This window comes from Simochromis diagramma, unplaced genomic scaffold, assembly GCF_900408965.1.
Source record: "Simochromis diagramma unplaced genomic scaffold, fSimDia1.1 OVJJ01000413.1, whole genome shotgun sequence".
NCBI lineage: Eukaryota > Metazoa > Chordata > Actinopteri > Cichliformes > Cichlidae > Simochromis > Simochromis diagramma.
Genome location: NW_024386948.1, coordinates 597896 through 619226, shown reverse-complemented (window position 1 = coordinate 619226; position 21331 = coordinate 597896). Strand labels below are relative to the sequence as shown.

Here is a 21331-nt window from a genome sequence, read left to right as displayed (position 1 = left end):
ATACTGGCTAGCATCCAGGATGTGTCAGACCTTTGCATTCTCAAATGTCTGTTGTGTAAATCCCAAAAAGGTTCAGGGCTAAAGTGCATCTGTGAAAAGAGCTTAAGATTACTTTTGTGTGTCTGCCATCTTATTGAGAGATAAGCATAGAGGGGTATATCACCTTAAATCCACAGTGACACCTTCAGATGTCACCTTCTACAGTCACGTAATGTCCGAAAAAGCAAGTTAGACCTTTCTGATAAACTAAAGAGACAAAGTAATGCCAGAAAATTCTGAGGCTTTTGTTCCAACTTCATTTTAGGCTGTTTCAATCAGTTTTTGGAAGCCATTCCTAAAACATCAAAACATTAAATAAATGCGGCTAGAGATGAAAAGAGCTGCCTTCCAAGGAACAGATTAGCCTCAGCATGTGCTCTTTTGGTTTATATTAAGAAAGGCTTCAACCCAAAATACCTTATATCTGCATAAGTATACTAAGTGGTGTACAAAATGCCACTCAGAGATAACATATACAGTAAACTGTTAAAAATGTCAGGCTTCCCCAGAGCTGTCACAGTGATGTTGATGAAACCAATTAACAGTGTTGAAAAGACAGTTGCAGAGGCATTGCTATAGAGCAGAGCTTAGGCATTCAGCTCGGCATGTCTAACATAAGCACTGAGATGTAATCCAGGTGGAAAATTGTTTCTGTTGGCAAAATGATCCCAGAAAATCACATAAATGCTGTTTAGGAAGGGACGCTGAGGATATTGTGGAAGTCTACTCCAACCTCGTTTGGCTCTGTGGAGGAAAAGCAAATGAGCCCCTATGATGTCATTATTAAAACACCTGTCAGCATCGATGTGTGCTTGTAAGAGTGTATGTTTGCATGAATAACTGTGCAGTCTTTCTTCAGCTCGGTAACGCTCACAGCAGACTTCCCTTTCATTGCTCCCAGTGCTATCGCTCTGCTGCAGCAAGAAAACACTTTACAAGGTGCTGAAAGGGCCGCTAGGAAATGACCACAATGAGAAATTACACATTATGTTTGGACCTGCACTCTCATAATTGGACTTGAACAACTTTTATAGCCTGCTCAGACTATACAGGTTCCAACTGCAAAGTGAATCAATTGCCTCACAGAATGGACCCTCATGGCAGAACCACCTTGAAAGCGGTCAGCTGCACTTTTTCAGACACCTTCCAGCTAGACTAAATCATTTTTATTAAAGTTAACTGCCATCAGTGGGATTTGAGACACACAGATGTTTCAGTCCACAGACTGAAATAAGGCTAATTATGCTCCTTTTATAATACTGCTGCTCACTTAGGATATTACTAGGCTCTACACTGGAATTCAATATTGTGAATTCCATAATATATACCTACAATGATTGTAGGTATATATGTCTGTATATGAAAATAATAATTTGACTGTTTAGATGTAATCACCTTTATATTCCATTCCCCTTAAATGCTACACGACAGCATCTGTAAAAATAAAGTTGCTGCATATTTTTGTTTGTCATGAATAATAAGTAATCTTGACTAGTTAGCTTCTTTAGCAAGTTAACTAGTCAAGAATGATAAGTATTCTTGACTAGTTAGCTTCTTTAGCAAGCTAACTAACCTAGGTTAGCTACAATAGATAGAATGCCTGTTTAGTAAAATTAGTGGAAGAACATGGCATATTATTTGTCAGATAATTGCATTAAAAATGATTCAAAAGGCACCAACATCTCAAACACAGTTTGAAGATTTAGATCTTTGATTTGAATTAGCTGAACCGATGATTAGCAAAGAGCTAGCCATCCAGTTTGTAGCTAGCCAACCTGCCTCTGAAAGCTGCCACACTTCTAATAATGGATAACTAGTTATGAGTTAGGAAGTAGAGTTTTTATGAAGGGGAAAATAAGACCAAAAATACTTTAGTTTATCAGCCTGTGAACATGTTTATCTCTGCTGTGAATTGGGCATTTTGATATAGATATCTACATGTCTGTGACAGTTCACAAATGCCCTTTGTTGAATTTGAAAAGCAACTTCTGTTATTGAAGTTGCTCAGAGTCAGATTTTCCACAAGATCTATTTGTACGTCGCTTCACCTTTTTATGTACTTGTTTAATATATAAAACAGCAAAAACATAAACCTACTGTACATTTCTTTCACATTCAGAATTCTCACACTCATATAAAAAGGCAAATATATATACACTGTACCGTGTATAAGAGCTCATTTCATTACCCTTGCACAGCATGTTGCTGAGAGTCATGTGTGCTTTCTTACAGACATAGTGCTTCCCGCTTACTTTCCTTATCACTCAGCCCTCTAGCCAGCAGGAGGCAAAATAGCTGAATATGCCTCATCTTCGTCAAGTGTTTGCTTCCAGACAGGAGGGCTGGCTGATGGATGAAAATAACACCCTGTCCCTCAGTGGACATGATGTGGAATCACTAAACATACATCCCTCTATATACCCCATCCACACCTTTCATCAGTCTCTTTGTTTGTCTAATACTCGCCATGAATTGGTTTCTCAGGTGAACGCGTCCCGCCAGGAGGGCAAGCTCTTGGAGGAGTGTGACGTCCTGATTGACATTATTCAGCAGAGGAGGCAGATCATCGGGAACAAGATCAAAGAGGGGAAGGTGAGGTGAACGTTATGGGCAGAAATCTGTGCCATCAGAAACTGAATTTGAATAAGTTAAATTTGAATTTGAATTGCTGGGATTGAATCTGAATTGTAACTTGAATAAATGCTTTTAAAAACTGAATATGAATTAGCCTGATTTGAAATTCAATTTATTGGTTTGAAAATGATCATCACTAAACTGAAATTGAATTTTATAGTTTGAAAATGAATTCATTTGCTTTGAAACTGTATTTTATCCATTAAAAATTTAGCTCTCGAATAATTTCGGATTCACTTCTCAACATTCAGTTTCAGTTCTACAATTCAATTTCAGTTCCAAAATTCAGTTTTTTGGGACTTACATCCGGTTCCGGTTCAAGAGTAATCGAGCGCAGATTAATAGAACTACGTTTTACTAGCGGACTGAAAGTGTTACTGATGGGAATCTACAGCGTCTTGAGCTGAATTAAGACTTCAGAAGTCATTCGTCATGTCGAATGACCAGCGGATAAACTCTCAGGTTGGTAATAAATGTATTACATGTATAAGAACAAGCGTCATGTTAACAAATGATAGCCGTACAATAACTTTTATGCTTATTGTAGCTGTTAGCTAAAAACGCTAATTTAGCGTAGTTTCCCCTGAATTCAGCTTTGACAAACAAATATGATCGACTGTTTCTAGTAGAATTCCAAAGTTGTCATCTTGGACCCTCTCAGAGTACCCCCTCTGTATGCTTGCAGAAACCCCTACAGTAGGGAAACATGCAAAACAGTGTCCAAACCTTTGTATTTTAGCTTTATTTATGTCTTACACAGCATCCCAACTCTTTAGCTAACTTAATAACGTTAGCTAAAGTGAATAGTTAGTCTAATTCATTAGTGCAGCATTACTGGATCACATCTGTTTGAAGTGATATAATATGATATACAACTATCACTGAAACAGCAAACTTTGTAAATAAACAAACAACACTTCTCATTCTCTAAACATCTGGCCACAGCTGTAGATTACACTATCAGTGCTTGTTCACTCTTGACAAGAATTACATTTCTAAATTTACTTTGTGCATTTACAGGTAAACAATATCTAATATTTTATCTAAATGACTGCTTTGTCTTTGAAAAGGTGAAGAGCCTGAGGCCGGTGACAGTCCAGTTCTACTCCAAGTACACCCTTAAGGTGGCTCACAGGACAAGGCTACATTCCTGTCCTGCCAGAAGAGAAGGGACACTTCAGAGTCTTCATGCAGTTCAACCACACCTGTCATATTTCGTATGACAGGGGTCTCAAACTCCAGTCCTCGAGAGCTGGTGTCATGCAACTTTTCCATGTGTCCCTGGTGCAACACACCTGAATACAATTAGTAGGTCATTAGCAAGAGTATAGAACTTGACTGCGTGCTGAGGTGGCAACCCCTAATCCTACTCAAGTAAATTTAAGTAAATGTATGTATTTGGAAACATATACTTCTAAAAATACTTTTATTGCACCATGTTCATTCACTCATGAGCTGCTGTAACATGAATCAAATGGCTGAATTGCAAACTCAACATGCAGTCAAGTTCTATAGTCTTCCTAATGACCTACTTGGTGTGTTGCAACAGGGACACATGGAAAAGTTGCAGGACAGCGGCCGTCGAGGACTGGAGTTTGAGACCCCTGCCGTATGGTGTTCATGCAGTTTTCTACCCCACAGTTAAAGCATGTCTGACTGTCTGTTCAGCATATGCAAAAATATATGATGAGTTTAAGCATGTGATGACAAAGGTCTTCCATTATGGTGTTTGTCATCACATGTCACAGACATCTAGATGATCATTTGGAATAACCAAGAAACTAAAAACTTGTTACTTCATCTTTTGCCTTTATTGTTATTATTGTTCTTATTTTACATTGTTAGGCATTAGGTTTATTTGTAGTAGTCCTTTCCAACTTCTTTCCCTCTTCCATGTTACTGTGTCAGCTTGTCAGCATCTATTTGGCGTTGGGAGTGGAACAGAAAGTAAGGAAATCCAAAGTGCCATTAAAACCAGGAGAGGTTCTTATATTTCAGAAGAAGGGATTAATTCAAAAGAAATGACCTCAATGCCATATTTTATTTAGGAACCCTAGAGAGCACTTTGCAAAATAACACATTCTTATAATTTCACCCTCAGATGAGCCTAGCTACGACTGTCAGGGAAGGTGATGTAGGTACAGAGCATGTGAGAGTGGTTAAGTTAATGTCTCTTGTCTACCGGTAGATGAAGGCACAAGAGGGATCAATGGCAAGGCGTAGAAATTCAGTATCTTCAGTCTTCAGTGGACACTCCATATCTGGCACAAAACACCTGTACAAGATGGTTGATTTAGGAGGTGACCCGACAACTTCAGCCTGTCAAACATAGCAATGGAGCAGTATGTTTAAAAAAAAAAAAACTAATTAAGCATGCACTCAGTACCCTAAGAATTATTATGGTAGTTAAACACAGTGATAGTCATATATCATATCACTTCAAACAGAGGTGATCCAGTAATGCTGCACTAATGAATTAGACTAACTATTCACTTTAGCTAAAGTTATTAAGTTAGCTAAAGAGTTGGGATGCTGTGTAAGACATAAATAAAGCTAAAATACAAAGGTTTGGACACTGTTTTGCATGTTTCCCTACTGTAGGGGTTTCTGCAAGCATACAGGGCTCTGAGAGGGTACAAGATGACAACTTTGGAATTCTACTAGAAACAGTCGATCATATTTGTTTGTCAAAGCTGAATCCAGGGGAAACTACGCTAAATTAGCGTTTTTAGCTAACAGCTACAATAAGCATAAAAGTTATTGTACGGCTATCATTTGTTAACATGACGCTTGTTCTTATACATGTAATACATTTATTACCAACCTGAGAGTTTATCTGCTGGTCATTCGACATGACGAATGACTTCTGAAGTCTTAATTCAGCTCAAGACGCTGTAGATTCCCATCAGTAACACTTTCGGTCCGCTAGTAAAATGTAGTTCTATTAATCTGCGCTCGATTACTCTTGAACCGGAACCAGATGTAAGTCCCAAAAAACTGAATTTTGGAACTGAAATTGAATTGTAGAACTGAAACTGAATGTTGAGAAGTGAATCCGAAATTATTCGAGAGCTAAATTTTTAATGGATAAAATACAGTTTCAAAGCAAATGAATTCATTTTCAAACTATAAAATTCAATTTCAGTTTAGTGATGATCATTTTCAAACCAATAAATTGAATTTCAAATCAGGCTAATTCATATTCAGTTTTTAAAAGCATTTATTCAAGTTACAATTCAGATTCAATCCCAGCAATTCAAATTCAAATTTAACTTATTCAAATTCAGTTTCTGATGGCACAGATTTCTGCCCATAGAACGCTCAGAGGGGCGAGGACTGTGACACCATTTGTTTGCTATAAATGCTGTATTTATAACAAGCTTTGCCTACATATTCTCTCAATCTTTCTTACAACTTTCATTTAATATTAAAATGCTGCTTCAGTCCATCTATCAACTGCTCAAGCACACATAATAATCCTCCGAGAGTGAACATTGTCTGCAGCTGTAATAACCTGTGAAACAAATGGATTCCCTCATTCATGCTGTGTGTTTAATATCTACATAACACAGAACTACAATTTAGAGCTTGTGTTTTGCTAGAGTTGATTGACTTATAAGGCCAAGCTTTTATTAATCCCAATTTAAACTCTCTGACATCAATTTAAGATATCATCAGACCTCATTTTCTATTCAACACAATGCATCATTACAGTTGCTTGACCTGATCCTTACTCTTCCAACAGACGGCAAACCCTTCAACACATATTCAACAGAAGGGAAAAACAGACAGACTGCCCAAAAGCAGATCCCAGAGCATATGGGACGGCACTCTTTCTCGTACTCTAAACACAGATGATTTCTTTAAGCTCCGTCTAATGAGACTTGGAATGCACTAGGGATGGGGGTTTTTTTTTACCATGTAATCTAGGCTTTCAGCTGTTAGGATTGTGCAGCAAATAGAGAAATGGATACAGATGGATGGATCATTGTTTATAGACCAACATAATTCTTACAACTTGATTTTGGGTGTTTGTGTTAGCTCATACTCAAAAACAACTCAACACTTTTCTGAGACAAAGTTTCTGTAGTAATAATGACTAGCAATTGATTGAAATTTTCAGTGCCCTTAAATCAGGATTACAGTATCTTGGGTTCTTTGCAAGCCAAGCTGCTGATGAAATGTCCTTTGACCTCAATGCAACCACTGACCTAAATCTGTCTCCTGAAATCTTTGCTGACAGGGAAAGAAAATGAAACCGAGGAGCAAACGAGGCCATCTAAAATCCCAGATTTCCATTTAGCAGAATCACTGACAGCTCTGAAAAAGTTAAGATTAGCTGGGGCATGAGAAGATTAGCTGATATTGAAAGAAAACATTTTGCCAAGCACCCTGTGTCCTCTTTATTTACTCTTCTTTTGTTAAGATGGAGCTTCTGAGGACTCCATCTTGACAAGAAAAAATGTTTTTTTTTTTTTTTATATGCAACAATTTATTTTTGATGGTAGCTCTAGTAGTGCGGCAATAAGACCTATACACCCATATCTCCAACCACAGAAAACAAGAGACATGTTGTTACATTAGTTTGGTGGGTTGCAAAGCATCTTGCAGATAAGCAACAAGGTAGGTAGGGTAAAGTGACTCAAATAATGAACACGATTTCAGATTTCCCTACCAGAATGAATGCCCCTAAAATGATTCATATGAATAATTGAATTCATGCATTTTTATTGGCATACACAAGATAAACCATAGACGTAGCTTCCAAGCTGGAAAAATTAAGTCAGTGGTCCCCAATCCCCCAGACGGGTACCAGTCTGTGAGTCGTTTGGTACCGGGCCGTGAGAATTGAGGCTTGGGTGTGAAATTCATGGTTCTCAGCAATTTTAGCATTATTTTTTTTATTGTTTTTATCGCTAACTCAGTTTCCCTGGGTCGTTTCCCGTGTGTTATGATTAAATCTTCTTTTTTTGGTACCGGTACTGGTTTTACTTTGTTGTATTTATCCGCAACACCTTAAAGGCTGGTCCGTGAAAATATTGTAGGACATAAACCCGTCCGTGGTACAAAAAAGGTTGGGGACTGCTGTCTTAAACCACCATTCTATTCGAAGGCCACCAGATAGCCAGTATCTGCTTACAAAAGGCCTTTCTATAGTCGTTCTATAGAAGTCTATGGGAAAGCAAATGAGCCCCTATGACACCTATAAACGCTATCCTGCTAAGTTGATGGGTCAGTCACTAATTTTATGTCATACTGAATAAAATAAAAAGTCTATTTCAGGAGTCTTGTTTTCCTTTTTTCAAAATAGCGGATAAATGTGCTCAATGCCTAAAGACTTTTCAATCTCGTTGTCAAGTCTGTTTCCTCAAGGCTTCAAAACAGAATTTAAGAAACCAACCAATCATGGGTAGCTATGTCCAAAACATTACCTTGAAGTGTCAGGTGCAAAAGAATGTGGAAAAAGAGACAAGTAAAGTGAAAGTTAAACTAATTGTCCTGTGATTTTATTTATGGATGATGGGTATGTTCATGCCCTTTGTTAACCTTCTGTGATGTTAATACCAGTAGAAGAAAACATGCAGAATTTGATGACTACCTGGATTAGTCAACTGTGGATTTGACCTTTTCATTTATGAGTGACTTCAAAATGTTAACATCCATCTTCTTGCGCCCATAAAACCCCATATTTCTGGGACGTTTTGTGCCATCAGCTCTGATTATGTTATCAGCCATAATGATTCACAACACCTTAACTTGCATAAGCACTATTTCATCCATTCCAATTGATCCTGATAGTCTTTTCTGTGACTTTCTCTTTCACATTTTCTAGGCACAGAGGCTTCGGAAGCTCGCCCAACAGATCTCCAACTGCAAGCAATGCATAGAGAGGTCCACAGCCCTCATAACACAGGCCGATCAAACGCTGAAAGAAACCGATCATGCTCGCTTTCTGCAGACAGCCAAGAGCATCAATGAGAGGTCAGACAGCCCACACACTGACCGCATGCCTTAATTATTCAGCTCAGCATGTTAAAATCTAGCTTAAGGGAGAGGTTAAAGACTGCAACCACACAAATGGTGAGAAACAGTTTGAAAACTTTGTGTACATAACTTCGCCAACAGCTAAAACAAGTAGAGTGGGATTTCATCTTCTATTTAGCATAATCTTATTCCCTGCTTAAGCTCTCTGACTAATTGATTTGGCAATTGAGAACAAAACCTGCTCTCCAATATGTGCATCCTCAGGAGAAACAAAAGGGGTGATATAAAAAAGAAATCATTATCCTTTAGTCCTTCATACAAAAGCAGTGTTTCAATCAGAATCTAATCTGCACAGCTTCACTAATTAGGAAGATGATTTTCTTTAGATTGGGAGTTTGTGTTTTTATTTAGCAACTGTTGAGGTGTTAATTCTGTATATGGATGTTATGTACAATGCTTTGCAAAATGCTAAAAACGCTTGTCACTGTATCGCTAACACTTGTGATGTTGACATGACATTTTTTTTCAAGTCCAGTTAAAATCTATTTTGGGGTGGTCTACCCTTCAAAAACACCCCTAACACATACATATACAATTACAAAATAACTTAAACTGACTAGTTCATATGAAAAGTGTATTACAAGTATCTACTGGTCCTGATATAGGGTTTCCATGGCTACTGCATCAACCCAAGTGCTGATCCCTGAGATACACCTGACTGACACCTTCGACACATTTGCCCTGGACTTTACTAGAGAGAAGAAGCTGTTGGAGAATCTGGATTACCTCACTGGTAAAAATCATAGCCTGACTGTGTTTGGGTAATGTGCTATGTTACCAACTAATGCTAACAAGCTTGGCAGGCATTCAATGTACTATACAGATCGCTGCTAATTAGTGCCAAGTAGCATTCAAATAAAATGCTAGAACACTGGTTAGTAGACTATGGGCCAGCTTTACTAATGTGTTTCGTTAGTGCAGAGTGGGTATTGGAGGAAAAAAAATATACTGTTGGTAAGTAAGTAAAATTTGTTTCTATAGCGCTTTTTGCTGATGACCTTAGAGCTCGGGAAGAGGAATGCGGTTTCAGCAGGTCAGAAATGTACTGGGGAGCTTGACCATGTAGGGCCCTAAAGGTTAAATTAAAATTTTAAGTATTTACAAAGAGAGGACAGTGACAGGGTGGCATGTATAAAGTGGAAATATCTGCAACTGACTGTGTTGGATATGTATTTCTCAAAACACAAAATATAGTGAGAAGCGTAAAAAGCATTTGTTAATGTTCGTGACACAAAATTTACGTTTAGGGATATGTTTCCAAGGAGTTTAGAGATTGTGCTATTTTGCCTATTCAACTAAATCGGACCCCATAAGCCTAGATACAATTCAGGTGGGTGACTCCAAAAGGGAGTAATTTGGCATTAAGACGCAAAGTGTCTTTTGTATCAGGCTGTAAAGATGATTATTCTGCTGTAAAGTTCAGCCTTTTGGAAGTTTTTGCATTTGAAGATAGCCTCAAGTGGCCATTCAAGGAACTGCAGGCTTTATTTTTACCCAGAAACCCAGAACTTTCTGCTTGGGAAACCTTTATGTTTAACCTCCATTTTTCATCAAATGGACGTCTGCTGATTATAATTCAATTCAGTTCAATTCAGTTTTATTTATACGGTGCTAATTCACAACAACAGAGGTGGAAGACAGGACAGATTATACTGATTAACCAGAAACTAATTTTCAAAATGTGTAGTGACAATCACTGAGAACTGCTGTTCATGTTCATCCTCATTATCATCATCTTTTGATGGCTTCTTTCTTTGAATCCATGACCTAATGTATTGTCTTAATCTATAGTGTAGCCCTTTGATTACACGATTCAGTTTCTCATGGACTGTGAAACTCAAATATTGCCTCCAATTAAGATTATATTCATGCTTTAATTTAGGATTTAAAAAAAATCTTTTGATGTCTCGGTTTTCTTCAAGCATTGCATTTGAACAGACCCCAGCCTATTAACTCTAAAATTAATTTTCAACATTAATTTCCGATGTCCTATTTGCAAGGCCCCATCAAAATGTCACTGCATGAATTATGGAGCTTGGTGGGGACAAAAACGAGGTAGTGTAGTGGGTTTTGAAGGTCTGTGAAAGTGGCTGGCTCGTATTTATTCTCTGTGATGCATGAGGGCTTCGCTGGAGGGCCTTTTCACTAAGTGAATCAGTCTGAATCACTCCACTATGTGCAGCCACTCATGACAGAAGGCTCGGGAGAGGGAGCGAGTGACAGACAGAGAAAGAGATAGGAAGTGGCTTTACAATCAATTTAAGCTGTGCCTTTGTATCTTTATTTCTTTACCTCGGTCCATTCTGTTTCTATCTCTTTCTACCGAGAGGCTTCATGCACTGAATACAAGAGTGATTCATTGTATTTATTTCTCTGTGGAACAAAAACAGTTATAACATAATGAAGTTTTCCAATGAATCAATGCATGAGTGGAAGAGAGCCAATCTAACATCTCTGGTTATGTAACGACTCGCATTTGTTACTCCTAAAAAGGGCTGTTACATTTACTGTTCCCGCTGTTAATGCGATCTGCTTTTTATCTGAATTGTTTATTATTTTGCTGCTGCCTTCCTTTTAATGCTCAGCGTACCACTCTATTAGAAAGAGCATCCTCAGTCTTATGTGTAATGAAGCTTGTAGACTCATAAATCGAAGCAAATGAACACGTACAAGGTTAATCAAGGCTACCGTTGTAACAGCTAACAACCTTTGAGTGTGTCATCACTTTGGAATATCGCTAATGTAATTTGCAATTTTATCCAAACACAATCTAAAATTAGGGCCTGAGACGATGATTTTTTTTCTTCAATCATTGCAGCTCCAAGTGCTCCGTGCATAAGGGAAGAACTGTGCACGGCGTCCTATGACACGATCACTGCCCACTGGACGTCAGATGATGAATTCACTGTGACGTCCTATGAGCTCCAGTATGCTATTTTCACCGGACAGTCCAACATTGCCAGTAAGTATGAAATGAATGCTGGAATCAGATAAGAACTAAATGGTTTTTCAAATCTTGAAAGCACAAGAATGAATAAATACATGAAGATATAACCTAGCTCAGATAACCAATCTACAAAGTTTATTTTAGTAGTTATTTTAAAGGTCCCAGCTACAATAAAGAAAATAAGAGGTTATGGGGGTGAATTCATTAGCATTAGCAAAATAAAAAAGAAAGTTGAAAGATGGTGAGTCGTTTGTAGGGAAGAGCTTTTTGAACTGCATAAAAAAAAACTTCCCAGGGGGAAGGAGAGAGGTTGAAGCGGCCCATTGAGCGCCACATTCAGGGTCTTAAAGCACCTTAATGGCTTCCATTAAGTAATTAAGGTACAAATCCACTTCCCAAGTATCCAATTAATGTAATTTGTGGGAAAAAAGCAATCCTTTTAGCAGTACTAACTTGGTAAATGTGAATGCAAACAGATTGATGTAATTTTCATCTGTCACGCTGAATTGTGAATAAACATTCACATATCCTTTAAGAAGATCAAAACTTGTCTAAGAATCATGTTATGTTTGAATGCTGACACTTTTATGGTAGTTTAATTTTACTCATCATCAGAGTATTCCAGTGACAGCTGTCTATATGCACGGGTGCACTACAGACATCAGGGATGACCGTGATGAGGGCCACGAGCTTTAGTTCTTGACCAAGCCATTAAAGTTATTATAAAAGTGTTGATAGACTTTTAACTTCTTTAGATTTTCTTCTCCTCTCCATGCACCTTGAAAGTAGACAAAGTAGTGCCAGAAAGCCCTATTCTGCCCCATACCAATGTCAATTGGGCCTTCTAAATGCATCCACCTTGAAACATCCAAAACCAAGCCCTAACCCTAATTCTAGACAAGTCATCTCACCTCATCCAAGGGCACATCGTGTCATTCCCAAACCAGCTGAAAGATATATCCTCTCCAGTGAGTTCTGGGTCTGCCCCAGGACCTCTTCCTGGCAGGACATACCTGAAACACCTCACCTAAGAGGCGTTCAGGAGGCATCCTCGTCAGACCTAAGATCAACTCTGTACATTTATGCTGCCCTACTGCTGGCCACTAGCTCCCCTTAGGCAGATGGGAGTTGAAGTGCTTTTCTAAGATAGCGTTGGAGTGGAAGTGGAAGCTCCTGAAGTGAAGCCTCTGGCCTTTATGCTACTATCACCCTGATGTTGTCACACATCAAATGACTGTAGCTTGTGAAGGATGAAAGAGGGATAAGATTTGACAATAGCAAATCCAGAATGCATGAAGAGCACTCAGTAAAAGATTAGACTTCACTGGAAACGCAGAGTTCTTACACTGAAACATGTGAAACATTTAGGTTTAAGTGGCATCGAAGGAGTGAGATGTGTCAGGAGGGATGACAGCTGGGAAACGAATCAGCATCCTTGACACACGCTAAGTGACACAATGTCTCGTAGAGCAACAACAGACAGGCAGTATATGCCGACATACTCACTCTTGCTCAAATACACACAAGCCCTAGACAATCATGAGCACACTCAAGTGAGCAACAACTACAAGGAAGAAAATGGGGTCAGGGCATCTGAAGGCGAGATCCCCTGCTCCCTTTCAATCAAACCGCCTTTTCTCTGTCTTTCATCTGTTCTTTTTGAAATCCTTTCTAACATTCAAACAGAATTACCTAACAGTAAAAGTACCTTTTTCCATTTCTTTTCTTGGTTCCCATGCTTTGTTTCCCTCCTTTTCACTCAGCTCCTGATACTTTTGGGTTACACCCTTCCTTTATTTTTTTCCTTCCCATCTATGTAAGGTTACACCTTTGCCATTGCCTTGTCATTACTTCACAGATTAAAGAGTATTTAAAAATGACAGCCATTAAACTCATTTGACACTTCATTTCTTCTCTTGCTTTCACATTTCTGTCTCTTTCCATTCAAGAAGACAGCATGATTTTTCTCTCCTCTTGTTATCAGGTCTGGTAATGTCAGAGGTGTTGCTTTTGGCATTCAAGTCATGTGCAAGAAGTTTCCCCCCTGTGGAAATTGAGTTGTATCACTATGCAGGAAGTAGAAGTATTGTAATTTTATGGAATGGAACAGTGAAAACATTATCCTTCTAATTGTTCTGTACAGCCTTCTGAATCTAATTTCCAGTGGGAAATACATGACAAGATCATGCACAAACTGCTTTTTAGTCTTAGAGGTCTTTTAGCCTGTTGTAGTGTCAGTAGCTTCCTCAGTAGTTAAATAATAACTGCATGGTGGCATACACTAATATTGCCTTTAGTCTTTAGCATCATGGATTTAATAATTATCAGAATTCAGGATTTTCAGTTAACCACATTTCATTGTTTCGTTTTCCTCCAAAGGAATTTAAATTGCATTCAAAAACAAAGTACACACAAATACATGTATAACATATTAGCCTAAACTGATAACTAATGAATTTAGGTGCCTGTCTACTTTCATTATGATTATTCATTTGCTAAGCACATTATTGTCAATATAAATAATTCAGAATATCGAAAGTAGCTTTACTAGACCATATTATATTATTAACAGATCATACTTTTATGCTAAGCTAGCTTTTGTTAGCCTGACTTTAGATGCTTTTTCTTCCATAATCAATGAATTATATATTACATAACAAACTATCATCTATAATCACCTTGACAAGATATGTTTTTGCGTTAGCTAAAATTAGTCATCAGGGCTATCTCACTGTCTAGCTATCATTTCTGAAAGAATTAAGCTAGCATATGTGAGTTTACAATATACTGCGGAGCCCCACAAGGGACATTAGACTTAAACTCCCGGAGAGCAGCCATTTGGCTTTTCTACCTTTAAAACCCGGAGAGCAGCCAAATGGCTGGTAGGCTTTTAGCTAAGCTTTAGCTTCAGCCAAGTGGAAGCTAAATTGGCTAGTCATTCATATGTATATTAGGTTGTTATCTGGGAATTCTGGAGGGAGGGGAGTGGGGGTGTGTGATTGAGGGGGTGGGGGAGCTGCTAAAAGCTCTGAACTTCCTTTTATGTTTCATCTTGATGCATTCTCAATCATCCAGGGAAATAAATCTCCAAAAGTCACCAACTTGGAGTGTTTCAGTTTGCCATCTTAGGGAGAAATCAACACACATGGGTGTATGTCCTTTGTTGCTGAGATTTATTGATAAAAACAGTACAAAAAACCAACCATTTGTACACATATTTACAAATGGCCTGCTGAGTGGTGCATGGAGCATGTTCATTGGTTCATGGACCTCCCTGAACTAATGGCATTTATTGCAATTGTCATCTTGCGGGGGGTTAACAGGGTTCCATCTCTAAATGACTGCTGGTCAGCAAACCTGGGAAACCCACAGATAATTGGAACTATGGCACGAAACCGCTTCCAAGACATCATGCAACACCTACGCTTTGATGACAAGTCCACCCGCAGTGATCGAGCAAAGACTGATAAGTTCGCTGCAATTTCCAGTGTGTGGGGATCATTTGTCACCAACTGCATCACGTGCTACAACCCTGGTCTACATATCACCGTTGATGAACAGCTTTTCCCATCAAAGACTCGGTGCTGTTTCCTGCAGTATATTGCAAATAAACCTGACAAGTTTGGGATCAAGTTTTGGGTGGCTTGCGACCTAAAATCCAAGTACATTTGCAATGTCTTCCCATATCTTGGCAAGGACCCCAATCGTCCCACTGGGGAGAGACTTTCTGAAAATGTAGTAAGGAGGCTGATGGAACCATTCCTAGACAAGGGCAGAAATGTTACCACGGACAATTTTTTCACATCGCTTTCACTTGCGCAAAAACTTCTTAGACGGAAAACCACCATCCTCGGAACAGTCAACAAGATTCGCAGGGAAATTCCTCAATCCACTCAAACCCCCACTCCCCTCCCTCCAGAATTCCCAGGTAACAACCTAATATACATATGAATGACTAGCCAATTTAGCTTCCACTTGGCTGAAGCTAAAGCTTAGCTAAAAGCCTACCAGCCATTTGGCTGCTCTCCGGGTATTAAAGGTAGAAAGGTAGAAGCCTGGGGATGCTACTGTTAGAGAAAAAAAAAATGAAAATGAACTTTTGCGAGATCTCAAGTTACTTTTCCCCGCAAACCTTTGGTGAGATCTTCCGAAATAGGCTGCATCCCTTCGGAGGCCGCCAGCTTGAAGCTGACCGGGAGGTCCAGGCACGATGTACTGGGAGTGGGTGTTCTCGTCAGCTCTAGTGGGCTTTGACCTCCTGGTCAGGTTTGAGCTGGTGGGTAACAGACGTTTCCGAAAACCTCGGAGCACTTTTGCAAGTGTTAAATGTCTTGATAAACCGAGCAGATATTTGAAGTTTACACAGCTACATTCTCGCCTGAAAATATCTTAAAAGCGTATTTTGTGACCCAGAAAGAGTAATAGCTGCCACCATTGTTGGAAACTGGAATTGGCTGGGCCATATTATGAATTCTAGGATAGATTGGGCCACGAAGGATACACCCTACCCATCCATCAAATTCGGGGAAATGAAGGATGCATTTGGAGCAGCCTTCGAATTGGGACAGCCGTCTTCGCCTGGCTGTGACATAATCAGCCTTCAAATGCGGCCTCTGAAGGATGCGGCCTATTTTGCGTGATCTCGCAAAAGCTTTGCGAGATCTCACAAAAGTTCATCTTCATTTTTTTGTCCAATGTCCCCTGTAGGGCTCCATAATATACAGGTTAGTTTTAGGCCTGTGCTGCAAATTATCTTTACATAACTGCAGAAATGCTTCCATTTCATTTCATAAATGACTATGACTCTTCATTTCCTCTCTTCCTTTAACATCTTAAAAGGTAAAACAAATATTTAAATGACTTTGTGTTCAGTGTCAGCGCACCCGATGATATTTTTGTCTGTTTAGAGGTCTTTGTTAGAATGTGGCATAACAGTTTATGTGACAGTGACATTAAAATCTGCATTGTGGGTGCTCATTATTTAAAACACACACACACACCCAAAACACTGGTTTCCATCTATGAATGGATAACAACGAGCAGTGGCAACTTCCCGATCAGCAGGCAAACAAAGACATGAAATGGAGGGAAAATGTACACCCACATCTACACACATATGCCTTAGGAGGTTGTGCAGCAGCTCTGAAGTGCCATTAAATAAAAAGCACATACCAAAGACACACAAACACACATAGCAGAGGGAGCACAGTGCAGCTATGAAGTCAACGAGGTGTGAATAGTTTCCTCATGTGCCTTTTCACACCCTCTCACCTGTTTCCACTGGCATGGGGTTGCACACAACCAGTTATTTTGTTCACCGTCCTTTCACTCAGCGATGCATTATTCTTCCAGGGAACTCTTAAGTAAATAGTTTTTCTGTTATTTGTGAGTTATTTTAAGGAGAAATGCCTGCAGTTATATGAATTCTTCAGCACTTCAGTTTCATTTTCATTCCAGACTTTGTCCTATAGAGTCGCATAATGCAAAAAATAAATACAATGAATTATAATTTAAGTGAATTAACTGTCTATTTACTAAATCTGACATGACTTTTTTGTTTTTTTCCTCCACTTTCAGGTCTCTGTAACTCCTTGGAAAGCTGGATGATTGTTCCCAACATCAAGCAGAACCACTACACAGTGCACGGTCTGCAGAGTGGCACCAAGTATATCTTTGTTGTGAAGGCTATTAACCAAGCGGGGAGCAGGAGCAGTGAACCAGGGACTTTAAAGACAAACAGTAAGATAATAAAGACTAAAATAGTCCTGAGTCTTTTTTTTCCTGTCTGTAAACACACAGCCCCTAATTACTATTTATTTTTTGGACTGCTAAATATTTGCCATAGGTGGTAAGTAGGTCAAGGAGAGAAATTACATATGCTGGAAAAGTCTTCACTATAATCTCTTACTGGTAACTACATGGTCCTTATGGTCAAGTTGGTAAGAACTCAGGTATACTCTGTCTTTTCCTAGCAAATTATGGGAACCATTTGTAAATCAACTCTTCTATTTATCTCGTTTACTACGAACAGGCCAGCCGTTCAAGCTTGATCCTAAATCTGCTCACAAGAAGTTGAAAGTGTCTCACGACAACCTGACAGTGGAGCGAGATGAAACCACATCCAAGAAAGGCCACAGCCAAGAGCGGTTCGCCAGCCAGAGCAGCTACGGTGTAGTGGGAAATGTCTATATTGACAGTGGGCGTCACTACTGGGAAGCTCTCATTGGAGGGAGCACATGGTGAGAGCTACACATTTTAAGTAATAATTTATGGATCCTGTTTGAGGATAACATCTATCCATCTATGCATTTCTGTCCACTTATTCAAAGTTAGGTTGTGGGGCTAAGCAGACTTTTCCCCACCAACCCTCCTTCTTTCTCCTGAGGTATCCTGCTATGTCAGATGACAAATGTAAGCCCTCTATTGTATTCTGGATCAGCCTTTGGGGTTCCTCCCAGCCGAGCATGACCAGAGAACCTCTAAAAGGAAAGCTCCATCCTATTTAGATGCTTGGACCACCTCAGTTTGTTGCTTTCTGCATAAAGGAGCAGCAGGTCCTTAGAGATGTCTGAGATCCTCAGCCTGTTGCTAAAGATGCGTGTAGACACACTACGCATGTAGCTGTATCCGCAATCCCAACTTTTCAGTCATGGAAACAAATGAAGGATGGAACCTAGATTGATGTTGAAATTAAAAGCTTTGCCTCATTTCACAATTACTTCTGACAGTTCACCACTTCATCTGCTTATACCACCAAATTCACTTATGAACAGAATACTGAGATACTCAACTAAGCAAATACTGATGGTCTTTGGTTTCCAAATAATGATAATAGAAATTTTATCTCCTTCCAAGGTATGCTGTAGGCATAGCCTATAAGTCAGCCCCCAAGCACGAATGGATCGGCAAGAACTCAGCGTCTTGGGTGCTCTGCCGCTGCAACAACTCCTGGGTGGTTCGTCACAACAGCAAGGAGCTAGCGATCGAGCCGTCACCCCACCTGCGACGCGTTGGGGTCCTGCTGGATTACGATTCCGGATACCTGAGCTTCTATGATGCTGTAGGCTCCCAGCACCTACACACATTTCATGTCTCTTTCATCCAACCCGTGTGTCCTGTGTTCAACGTGTGGAACAAGTGTCTAACCATTCTTACTGGTCTACCGATCCCTGACCATCTAGAGGGACTGGAACCCAACAACTGAAGGCTACACAGAGACAAAAATAAATCAACCCAAATTTAGTATCTTAAAGCTGCACTGGGCAAGAGATGTGAAAGTACTCATCTTTGGATAGAGAACAGAAGAGGGATCTATCCTCTTTAATTCAATCAGCTCTGCTCTATTTACCCAACATAAATTCTCCTCATATGCACTTTTGTACCCAGAGGCAATGACATCTCTATCAGAAGCTAGCAAGCACACTGTCCTAATAAAAAGCCAGACTTGCAAATGTCTGATTTATTCCTCCTTTACAAGCTGGCTTCCTTTGATACATGCCATAACACCCTGTTTGTCTTGGGCTAAATGTCTATGTGAGTATCACGGCAACTTCACTTTCTCAGACAGTGACAGAACTTGCTAGCATTTGTGCAAAGTTACCTAGTGCAGCTTTACTGTGCAAAAAAGACGTATTGCATGACGTGTTGCTTTGTCAAAGTTTCTCAAACAGATTTTCTGTCTATTATTAAAATTTGCTCAATCAAATCTGACTCTGGTTAGAAAAGTCTACTCTAAGGCACTTTGGGCTATGGTGAGCATATTTGTACCATGGTAACTAGGATACAAGCCACAATCAATTATTATTTTCCTCTCTACCTGCCTTTTTTAGATTATTTTCTTAGATATTGCATTTTGAAATTCTCTCAAACTGCACATACTGCACACATAAACACAAAAAGTATACTTTCATCAGTCAGGGTTGTTGGAAAGAGCAGAATTACAGATGTATATTTTGTAAAGTAATTTCACCCCTCTTATCTTTTCCTTGCTCATTAAAAAGGAACCAAAGTAGCCATTGCTGTTCATATAAATTTTACGCTACGAGAATAAATGGAGACTTATTTTTAAAATGTGACAGAGAAGAAAATAGCATTATGGTCAATATTAAATGCAGCGTTCCCTTAAATATAGACTTTGTCTTTGCACATTGTTCATACTTTATTCATGCTTTTTGTAGCTTAACATTCAAATGCATTCTGGTGCAATTAACATGTATTCATATTGGGAAAGTGTTGTGTTGGACTTATTGTGTTCAGTTCGTTTTTGGCAGTCATACAAGTCCTGTCATTATTATTTTATGTGGTACATAATATGTGAATTGTGTTACAGTTGTAGACACAGGTTATTATTGGAGATTAGGTGTGAAATGGACATTTGGGTGTAATTTTTTTCTTTTCTTCTTTTTTTAAACGTTCTGCTAATTGAGCATATGGATATTTAGTGGGACACATCTGTGCCACAGTACCGTTACACCAAAACCAGGGTGTTCTCATCTCTACATACTGCTTTACATGTTCTTTTTACACTTCAGGTCATCAAACCTATATTCAGACTGTCTATAAAAAGATACTTTATTAAATCAACCACCCACGCACAGGGGGGCTGTCCTCAGACGTGTTGCACAATGACGATGTCAGTAGGGTTAACTCACCTCACTCAGTCACCGGATCCTATTTGTTTATTTTGTTTTTCCTTAATTTCTCCAATTTAAACGGATAAAATTAGCCAACGTGAGTTTTAGCTGTTGATACGTAAATAGTCCAAATCTGTATAAGAAAACCTCCCAGAAGAAACACAATCGAGTACAGTATGTCCTCTGTAATTTAGGTTAGAGTCCACTGAATAATTGTTAAGCATTACAAGCATTACAAAATTGTAAATGTAAAGATTTGGTTGTATATCTTGACGGACGTTGGTTCACAACACAATACATAGGACAAATGAGCTTCAATTCTGTGTTTATTGGCGATAGATTGAACTCTGTGTTTCAGTGTAAATGATGCAAATATTGTGTTTAATTTAATGTTTCCATTTGAACTTTGTATGAGGCCATGATGTTATCCGTTCAGTCTCTGTGGATATTTTTACGGGAAAATAATACAGTACGAGAGCTTGCGTCACTACTGTCTGAGCTAGGTCTGTACGAGAGTGAAAAATAAACATTGTTCCTTTTCACATTAAAGTGTGCTCTTTTGTTTTTCTCCAGTTAAGTAATATGGCGCCGGTGTGAGAATGTCAAGAGTCGATCTCATAAAATATCCAGGAGAAATGCCAGGAGCCATTTCTGGTGAAAAATAAAGATCGCATATTGAGAAAATTCAGGCGGTCCCAAATTCAATAAGTTTAGACTGTGACATTTTGGTTTTGAATAAAGTTACTGGTGCCCTTCGGGCAGGTGTTGCACTCGGTGCTGTAAGCAAGAATCAGTCATTTAAAGCTGCTGTAATCAATATTCTTACATCAGCATTGTACTTCACTGCTATTTCACTCTATAGGAACAGATGCTGCACAGGGACTTGACAGCGTGGGCTTTTTCTGTCACGCCATGAATCATTCAAAAAATGTTCTAATGTCAAACACTTCAGAAGGTTCAGACTTCAGCCTGCTGAGTTCACTGGAGTTTACACGTTTCCCGTAGAAGAGGAAGCTGTCAAGTTTATCACGTG

At 39.1% G+C, this 21331-nt stretch overlaps 1 protein-coding gene across 2 annotated transcripts in view; it reads left to right on the top strand.

Annotated features, from left to right (window-relative positions):
- The window catches only part of LOC120737530 (E3 ubiquitin-protein ligase Midline-1-like), an 86484-nt gene extending 65637 nt beyond the window's left edge, over window positions 1-20847 (top strand). For both annotated transcript variants that reach the window (XM_040038303.1, XM_040038302.1), the window contains exons 4-10: window positions 2524-2631; window positions 8507-8655; window positions 9324-9451; window positions 11537-11680; window positions 17243-17404; window positions 17697-17904; window positions 18521-20847. In XM_040038303.1, coding sequence (XP_039894237.1) covers window positions 2524-2631; window positions 8507-8655; window positions 9324-9451; window positions 11537-11680; window positions 17243-17404; window positions 17697-17904; window positions 18521-18869 — 1248 coding nt within the window. In that variant the 3' untranslated portion in view covers window positions 18870-20847. The remainder of the gene's footprint in view (window positions 1-2523; window positions 2632-8506; window positions 8656-9323; window positions 9452-11536; window positions 11681-17242; window positions 17405-17696; window positions 17905-18520) is intronic.
- Window positions 20848-21331: the final 484 nt, after the last annotated feature.